At 32.4% G+C, this 10,107-nt stretch overlaps 1 protein-coding gene across 1 annotated transcript; it reads right to left on the bottom strand.

The window, feature by feature from the left end:
• Positions 1-2,600: 2,600 nt before the first annotated feature.
• On the bottom strand, positions 2,601-4,678 carry LOC108835472 (probable 9-cis-epoxycarotenoid dioxygenase NCED5, chloroplastic). The gene has a single exon (XM_018608720.2). The coding sequence runs from the start codon at positions 4,592-4,594 to the stop codon at positions 2,825-2,827; it is 1,770 nt and encodes a 589-aa protein (XP_018464222.2). The 5' UTR covers positions 4,595-4,678; the 3' UTR covers positions 2,601-2,824.
• Positions 4,679-10,107: the final 5,429 nt, after the last annotated feature.

Here is a 10,107-nt window from a genome sequence, read left to right as displayed (position 1 = left end):
TTGAGAAGGACATTAATATATATAATCATACTGATTAGATGAAGGTTTGTTTGGATGAAAAAACCATCCTAGCTTTCCAAAACACAATTGTTTGTTATGAAGTACCATCAATGGGACAACTTGTTGTGTTGTTTTTCATTAAGAGGAAAAGGCGGGAACAATCTATTGGACAGTGACAATTGAAATGTTCATCTTTTAAACAAAAAGGGAACCAATGAGTTATGGTCCGTCCTCGCACACACAATGGTCGGCACAAACTGTCCCCGCATAGCGACGGCTATTTCGACTGCCTTCCTCTTCAAGTCATTGTAAATAGGTATTTTTGCAACAATCTGCGTTTTCTTCATTAATGATTTTTGTTTGGCGGGTCCACCGGATATATGATCATTTTGCAAAGTGTTTTTTTTTAAAACTAATTATTTGGGAAAACTCGATGGTCTAGACTCTAGACATGTATTTTTTTTTTCTGATTTTGGTTAATTTGATAAACTAGTAAAATGTAAAATAGAGAAAAATCAAGGTTAGAGCAAACCACGCTTTTAGAATTCTTTTATAAGAACCTTTATGTGAATAACAAGTAAATACAGCACTAAAAAATATTACGCAAGTTCCAGAGATCTGTTGTAGACTTTTTTTATCAAAAAGATCTGTTGTAGACTTGTAGTATTAACCCTAATCTGGATCATATTTCTCTCACTTACTTGTGGAAAAGCTCATACGAGTAGGTCAACTAGAATATATGGTAGCTTTTCATTGGTGTTTATTTGCTATATTGCTGATAAAATTTATATGTTACTGGTCATCTGATTAATATAAATGATCGAAGTATATAGTATACGGAAATAATTTTAATAATACACATTTTTGAAAAGAAATATATGTAGTATCAGGTTCAAAAGAGAATCAAAGACAATAAGAAAAAGACATCAAAATATTTTACAGTTTACTATGTACCTTTTGCTGGCAAATAAAGCTCTATATAAGACTACCTTTTGAAGTTTACTATATTATCTTTTTGTATATTAAACTTCATATATTAAATTGATTCAAAAATATTAGTTATCAAATGCTAAAAAGTTATATCTATTACATATACGATTTTAAGAAATTGCGCTCGCATTTTTATATAAAATATAGTATAAATTTTGAGTTCACAACTAACGGAAAATATAAAAAGGGTGATATGAAATTTAGATGAAAAATTTCAGCTCATTTTGAATCCAAAATCGGCCATTTCTTTTTTTGTTCAATTTACTTTACTGCATGTGACCTGTGTTTTTGTAAACAGTCGAACGGTTTGGATAAAATTAATAAATTAATAAATATATTTTTTCAAATTAATATATTTTTTATTTGATTATGTTAATTGAAAAGCTACCAAAAAGGGATAAAATTAATAAATAAATCATTAAAAGTATAAAATTATACTTAAAATAAAACAAATTTTAAATTTTAGAACGATATGTATATTTTTAGCAAGTCTCGTCTTATGTTCCATTCATTTTATTTTAGTTGTTTTTCTATGTTAATGCATACAAATTAAAATAATTTTAAAATAATTTGTATATTTTATAATAAAATATCATTACTTATAGATTAACTATATTTCAATCAATAATAAATAAATCACAAATATTATTAATAAATTTCACATTAAATTATAGAATAATGTTTATTTTTAAATAGAAATTTTACTCGTTAATTAAATTGAAAAAGAATAGAATATTATATTTACCCTGCCAGTGTTTGTTCCGACGAGACAACAATGACACAAACTACAAAGACACGTCACTGTCACAGTCCACCAATCATACTCATTTTCAGTCCTTTGTCTTTTGTCTTTTGCTTTCTATGAGATTTTATCATCTCAGTTTCCTTATCATTTCAGTTTTATTAGGGAAACTTATATTTCCAGTAATACTAACAAATACTATTAAAGTAAAAACTCTATAATTAATAATGATGAGATTATGATAATTTATGAATTTATAGAATTATTAATTTAAAATTTCTATTTTTAGATTTATATTTTAAAGTATTTTAAATTAAAAGAAAGAAAGAATATTTATGAAATAAAATATAATATTAGCTAAAACTTTATAGAATTGAACTTAATTTATTTTTATGAGATTATTTGATACATTTCATGTACGTTGGATATATATAGAGTATAAAATGAGTTTTTATAAGTAATTCGATAAAGTAACACCAAAATATTAAAATGAAAAATACAAATTAGAGATACAATTCACTTTGAAAAGATTAATAAACAAAAATGCTTTATTTATGTATATATAAAAGCTATATATATATCACAATTATTAACTTATAATTATAATTTCAATGAGACAATATAGTATTTAACTAGAGTTTTGTATATATTATTATCTTATTATTTTATCGAATTATATCATATTTTACAGCGGTCCAACTTAAAACCATGAATTTTTATATATTATTATCCTATTGTTTTATCGAATTATATCATATTTTACACTGATCCAACTTGGAACCAGAAGAATTTATTAATTTATCGTGTTGTTTAATTTATAGAATTTCTATGTTATATCAAAGACTTACAAAATTTAATGGGAAAGGTATTGATGATTAGTAATTAAATTAACAAACTTAATTGTACATTTTACACCATGAAAAATGATGCAACAGAAAGCAGCTGAGCTCACAAAAATTATACCTACACTAGCTTCAAGCTGGCTCTCGCCGCTTTGCTTTAAAAAAACTAGTATTTGTTTCCACAAGAAAAAAACTAAAATATGCCCTATGCACAATAAACCAACCATGACCGGTTTCAGTTTACTACATATTAAGCCTGGTTTACTATATCAGCCGAATTGACGAACGTGCCGTGAAAACCATAAGGTACTCTTGATGGCAACTTAACGGTTGCTTCCAGTTCCAACGTAACGGCGTTAACAATCTGAAGCTCCGATTTCCAGCTCTCCTCGTCGTGAACAAACGACATAATGTAACCGTCATCTTCTCTGTCAGATTCTAACCCTCTGGGTAAGAAAAAAGGTTCACCCCCGTACTTTTTCCCTCCGTAGAAATGATTTTTAACTTCTCCAGTGGAAAGATCCACTTTAGCGAATCCGGACACTTTAGGCCACGGTTCGGCTATGGCTAGGTACGCGTACCGGGTTTTCCTCCCTAGAAGATTCCGGTTTACCATACCTGCTTCAAGATTCATCTGAACCGAACCGGGAATTATAGTTCTTCGCGTGGATTTTCCGGTTTTCAGATTTAACCGGATTTCAGACAAAACACTGTTGAGCTGCTCATCACACTCGTTGAAGATCGAATCCGCCGGAGTCATACAAGATCCGATCACAACAACCTCGTCGGTCTCCGGTGACTCCCAAGCGTTCCACAGGTGGAAACAGAAAGTCTCCGGTGACTCAACCCAGATCATCTCCGACGCATCAACAGCGTTTTTGGGCAAAATTCCAAACCGGGAAACTTTCTCTCCGTCGTACTTAACCGGAGATTTACCTAGAAACATGTCGGAAAGCTTAAACACGACTTGCTGGTCTGGAATCACGACGAAATTCTCCGTGATCGCGAAATCGTGCATCATCGTCGGACTCGCGAGAGGAATCTCAACGTCCGGCGACTTCACTCCCTCCGGCGAGAATCTGAAGTATTTCAGGTACGGTTTCTTAACGACGTCGTAGCTCAACGCGAACAGCTCCTTCGTTTCCGGGTCGATTTTAGGGTGAGCGATCATGGCGGAGTTTAACTGTCCGTCGAAGTCGAATCTTCCGACAGTCTCGAGATCGCCGTCATCGGTGACGCGCACTTGGTAAGGGAGATCGTCTTCAGACATTGCTAATAACCGGTCGTGGAAATAAACCAAACCGGCGTTAGCGACTCCGGTTCCGTTACTGTGATTTAATAAACCGAATAGACCACGCGCGTAAAACAGCATCAACCGCGCTATCCCCGAGTGACCGTGTAGCTCACCGATGGCTTTAGGGAAAATCGGGGAACCGAGACGTTTCTCCTGAACCAATCTCTCGGTTTGCGTAAACCGGCACGAGTAACTCGCGTCTCCGTTATTAATTTTAACGGCGTGAACCATGCCGTCTCCATCGAAGAGGTGATGGCCAGAGACTGGCTCGAAGAGTGGATTAGCGCCGTTACGTAAATAAACGCCGTCAATGCAGTCAGGGATATTTCCGGTAACGGAGAGAGATGATTTAACGGATTGTTCCGGCACCGGAGCGTAGTTACCGGAGATCTGATGGCGAGGATCAACGGTTTTGGGGAGAGGCTGAGAACGCTCGCGAGAGAGTAATGCGGCCTCGGCGAAGTCGAAAGCGGCGGAGGCGGCGCGTTGGAGAGGATTCCAGTGAGAAGTGTCCTTCTTCGGAATTATGGGGTTTGGAGAAGGGTAATTTGGGAAATTTAACAAAGCTGGAGAGTCTGTGACGGAGTTTGTTGAGAATTTACGGCGTCTAGACTTGGGGTTGGTGTAACTAACGGAGGATGAAGGTGACGGAGCATCGAGATCGTATGGTGCAAAGGAGAGATTGAGTTTGGCTGTGTTTGGTGATAATACGTAAGAAGAAGCCATGGGAGAAAGAGAGAGAGTTGAGAGAGTTGAGAGAGTTTGAGAAAAGGAGAGTGAGAGAGGTTGGGTATATATAGACTTTCTCTTGGGGTTGGACTAAGAAGATGAAATATAATATTGTTTTTCTACATAAAAATAAGGAAAAGTAATCGCATATTAAAATATTCATACTATGTTATTATAAACTTTTTTATTCGACTCCATAGACATTTTTAACACCAATCAGTTTTTTGGTTTATACTCCATGTGTAGTTAACTAGAATCATGGTAAATTAATTTATTACCGTAAGAGGGATCATCTATCTTATTAAAACAGAAACATTATAACTTCTTCTATGTGGATTTTTAAGTTGGACATCACATTATTATTCTTAGTCTAACCTTTCATTTAAATATTTCCTTAAAGAGTTAGATATCAACCATCTATCAATTAATTCCACAATAAGATCTATTTCTTACATTATATACATCTATTAAACAAAATATATATTCTTTTTGTTAGAGTATACTCACATTATCATATTTATATTATATCATAGTACAAATATAACAATCCCTCTCTTTTATTATAGTCAAATGAATACATAAACCTCTCTTTTATTATAGTCAAATGAATACGATAAATGTCTCCAATATTTACACGAGTCTGAGTTCTTAAAAATAAAAATATAAATAGATAGAAATAAAAATAAATATTACACATGTAATTAAAAATATAAATATTATTATATGAGTAGGTTGACAAAAAATTACAAAAATTACACGAATCTTTAGCCAGTCATTATACAACTAAACCAATTGATTCAATTAACCAAATAACTCTCAACCTACAATATCGGATTTAAAAAACAATTATTTGGCATCAAATACTGATGAATCTTTAAATTTTTAAATAGCTTGATACATAACTTTTAAAACTCAATATTAAAGATATCAGAATATATTTTTTTGATTCTCAAATAATCGAGGTTTACTTTGAATATACACTAAATAGAATATACTAACATATATTCTTATTTCAAAAACATCAATTTATACTTTTAAAAAAAAATCGATTATTAGAAAACCTCTTCACCAAGTTGAGTCTACTATACCTAAAATCTCGGTTACAATCAAATATTCACAATCAAATTGCCAGATTTGAAAAATCATGAATATGGAAAACCCTCTTCTCCAAGTTTATTCTATTATACCTAAAATCTCGGTGTCAGATTTTGTATTTATTATATCTAACTTAATAGGTTAGAAAATATTCAATTCCTCCCACTTAAAATGTGTGTACAAGTACTTGCTTTCGTATTTATCATTGGACAATCACAAAACATTCAGAAAAAACTCCCAAAAAGCACAATGTCAAAACCAAATCGTATTGTTTGATATTATGTTAGTGTTTTCACCATACAGTTATATCTCTAATACACCAATGAAAAACTATTAATAGAAAAAACAATTTCAACATTTTTCTTAAACAATGAGAAAACTCGAAATTATATAAAACCATATTATGTGAAAAGGACAAACTTCAAATTGTATTAACTATTATAAAATATATGTTATGTGTTAAAAATAAAAAATAAATCCGCGCGGTCGCGCGGGTCATGATCTAGTAGCCTTTATGGTTGTTGACTACAGATTGTGGACCGTGGTTCTTCTCTCTTCAGTAACTTTTATGACGCTGAATTGGTTGTTTCCTCTCAAGAATAGGAGTTTTTGAAGAAAATATGAAGACAAAACTGGATTTTCCTACTTGTTTCCCCTTTTCTAAGTTGTAGTGGGTTCTGGTTAGTGTGACTGTGTGAGCTATGCGGTTCAGGTAGCTCTGGCTCTCTTCTCCTATGCAGTTGGTTTAGGGTTCTTGAGGGTATTTTCTGCGTAGTATTGGTCTAGTCCATGATAATGATGTTTTGAACTTGTGACGCAGTAGTATTGCGGTTTCCTTTGTAATGTAGGGTTTTAAAGGTTCTGAGTTTTCGTCTCATTTTGGTTTCCTAAGTTCAATTCCATAAGTTGGTTTCACGCTACTCTTTTGGACTGTTGTCCCTTCTTCGGCCTTTTGCCAATGGTTCTTGGTACGTTTGTCAAGTGTCTCCTCTATCTTCTGTGGTTGGCAAATGTTCATAGGCCTTTCTTGTCTTTCATATATCTTCAGTTATTTGTTTTTGCAGTCAATTGTCTTATTTTGCCTCTGTGTATTGTTTCTAGTTTTCACTCACTCTTTTTACATAATGCAACAAATTTGGGTAAAAATATATATTCCTCAAATTATCACCTTAACCATGCACGTGATGTTAGACCATCATTATTGGTGTCCCTCCACAAAATCCCCAATCTTTCTTTTTTTTTTTTTTTTTTTTTGGTCATGAATGTTTAAGGGCTGTATAAGGGCAGCCCTTAAATAAGGCATTTTTCTTCATTTTTTGCATTGGTCCTCTCCCCTTCTCTCTTAAGGGCTCTTTTAAAACCCCCCAATATTGATGCTCTTACGTCATTGTATCTTTTTCAGTAATTTTTGCTACAAAATTCCTAAATTCACACAAAAATATCTATTGGTTTATGACAAATAGATTTGATTGTCTGTAACACAAAACACATATAGTCAATTAACACGCAACATACGATAACTCAGATGCTTTCTGATTTTCTGCATATGAAAAAACTCGAAAGTTTCACTAGCATGATAACTTGTGAAGATTAAATTAGAACCGTACACTTTCGATATTAAAATACAACGATAGAGAATACTTAATGTATACGTTTAGATCCATAACAACCTAGATACGTAGTAATATGGTCTAATATTAGTTATTTCAAACTGATGTTCACTTTCTGACCATCTTTTTTTTACCATAGTAATGAGTATCTCAAATTGTGGAGCTCGGTTGTTCAATCAGTAGGCCGAGCATATCTTGCATATGGTGGGTTGGTTCTGCCTTTATCTTAAGAGATTTGCTATAGTTTTATACTGAGCATGAGATCCAACATAGTATATATAAAAATAGCTAACGACTATACTATCGTAAGTCTTATATTCAGAAAAGTTTACCATGGATGGGTACCAGAAATAATTTTTAATATGAAATAGTTTATAAAGATGGGGAATTTTCAAAAATACCACTTTTAAGGTACCACTATTCATCTTTACCACCACTAAATACACATTTTCAAAAATACCTTATTTATTAAAAGGTTAAAGATTCGTATATCTTTGTTTTTATATGCTTTTCAAAATTCTAATTATAAACTCTAAATCCTAAACTTCCAACTCTAAACCCTAAACCCTAAATCCTCCACAATAAACCCTAAACCCTAAACTATTTACTCTAAATTCAATACTCTAAACCTTAAACCCTAAAACCTCAATTATAAACCTTAAATCATCAATTATAAACCTTAAATCTTCAACTCTAAACCTTAAACTATATACCCTAAACCCTAAAACATCAAATCTAAACCTTAAATCTTAAACCTTCAAATCTAAACCCTTCATTAAAAGTGGTGGTAAAAGTGGTTAGTGTAAACATGAAAAGTGGTACTATGAAAATGATATTTTTAGTAATTTCTCTATAAAGATAACACTACAGAAATAATTTTTAATATGAAATATTTTGACATGACGCTTGAACTAATCTCAAAGTTTTCCATGCAATATCGAATTGGTTTTGCTGAATGCGCAATCTCAACTTAACATGCAAAACTGATCTATCTTTCACCGGAAATTGTTTTGGTTTAAATTTTGACCACGAAGTCCTCCACTGATATAGACTGATTAGGATGATTCTTCAGTTGCGTTACACGACATTGTTATGTTACACGAGAGTCTTTTTGAGGACAGAGTGATTCTTTGTCAAGAATTGGAAATAACGAACAACCAATCTCCACTGAGGACAGAGTGATTCTTTGTCAAGAATTTAGTAATTTGGTCAAGTAAATTAGTACTGAAATACAAAAGATGACACCAATAAAGTAATCAAACTTATCAACCGGAACCGGATGCATCGACTAAGAAATTTACAATGAATGAGAAAGGAAGTGTAGGAAAGTTCCGCTAATTTATTTTATAATAATGAATATAGATAGTCTATTTGGTCGGTCCACGTGAAATTATGTTGGGCAGGTGGGCCGTAGCAGAAGAAATAGAAAACAAGACTTGCAATCTTGGGTCCACTCGACTCAATTTCTACGTGACTAGTTCGGTCTTTGGGTCTATTTCTTTTTCTTTTCTTCTTCAAATTTTTAAAACCAATGTCTTTTTTTTTTGTCAAACAATATATTTTCCCATTCATGGCTTAAAAAAGATTACATGGTTAAATTAAAGCAACATCTGACATATGATGTGCGGTATTTTTAGAAAAATCAAGAGCAAAGCAATATAAAGATGAAGACACCAACTTAGATAAGTTTGATGAAATGTCAAAACTGGTTTCAAAGGCACCACACGCGAGTAACCACATAAATAAATTAACGCATCTTTGAATCTTTCGGACTTAAAAAAAATCACCGTATATCATGACGTTGAATACTCCAAGTTTCATGGAATGAGTCTCGTTGTATTTTCCGGTTCCAAACGAACCATTACACAAAATAACAATCGGTTAGAAAAGCAACAATATTCATTGGTTTTAGAGGCAAAGAAAACAATGTCTATTTTTATATTATTTCGGTTGAAATGCAAGAACCACTGCATATTAGTCTAACGGTTAGTAACTTTCTCAAAATGTACTTTAATATCATACACATATCGTCAATTGTGTGTTTTGCCTTTATATGAAAGTGTTTGTGTACAGAAAAATAGAGACGACCAAAAGTCATAAAAAGATGGGTGCATGAATCTGGTGTCGCACTTTATAACCCTAATTTCCATCTACATATTAAAATTCTATTTAACATATCCACTTTCGTCAATCTCTTACTAAACATCTATATATATATTATGAATGTTGAAATGTTAGTTTCTATGTAACCAATCTAGTTATGACTCTCGGCTCTTATTCTGACATCATTTCTGTGAATCTTTTTCAGTTCTTTTACTTAAGAAATGATTTTTACAGGGTGGTTTCTTTTTTCTTTTTGATGGATAATTGTTTGTAATAGTAGATATCTATAGTATATTTGTCACTATAATTACATGGGTGGTTTCTTGGAGATTCGTGTATGTTTTCGGACTTCTTTGGTTAAAAAATAATTTCAATTTTGGGATGTAATATAATTTGGTTATTCGTACATTGAGAAAACTTATAATAATATGAGACATCAGGGGTGTACTGATGAATAGGATGTGAGATTAATGTTCATGTCTTATATCAACACTCTTGTCCTACGTTTCCCGTCTTGCCTACTCCTTGTTTCTTTTGTCTATCAGAATTATATTTAACAATCCCTTATATATTATTTTAGGAACATTAGAAATAAGTAACCTTTAGTTCATGTGTGATTTACATTAGTACCATTTCCTACGTGTCATCACCACATTCTCTCTAAAGATCTATATTCAAAAACCCTTAGTTAACTAGACTAAT

This window comes from Raphanus sativus, chromosome 1, assembly GCF_000801105.2.
Source record: "Raphanus sativus cultivar WK10039 chromosome 1, ASM80110v3, whole genome shotgun sequence".
Classification (NCBI taxonomy): Eukaryota; Viridiplantae; Streptophyta; class Magnoliopsida; order Brassicales; family Brassicaceae; genus Raphanus; species Raphanus sativus.
The sequence above is the reverse complement of the archived record's forward strand: the minus strand, read 5'-3'. Positions and strand labels throughout refer to the sequence as shown.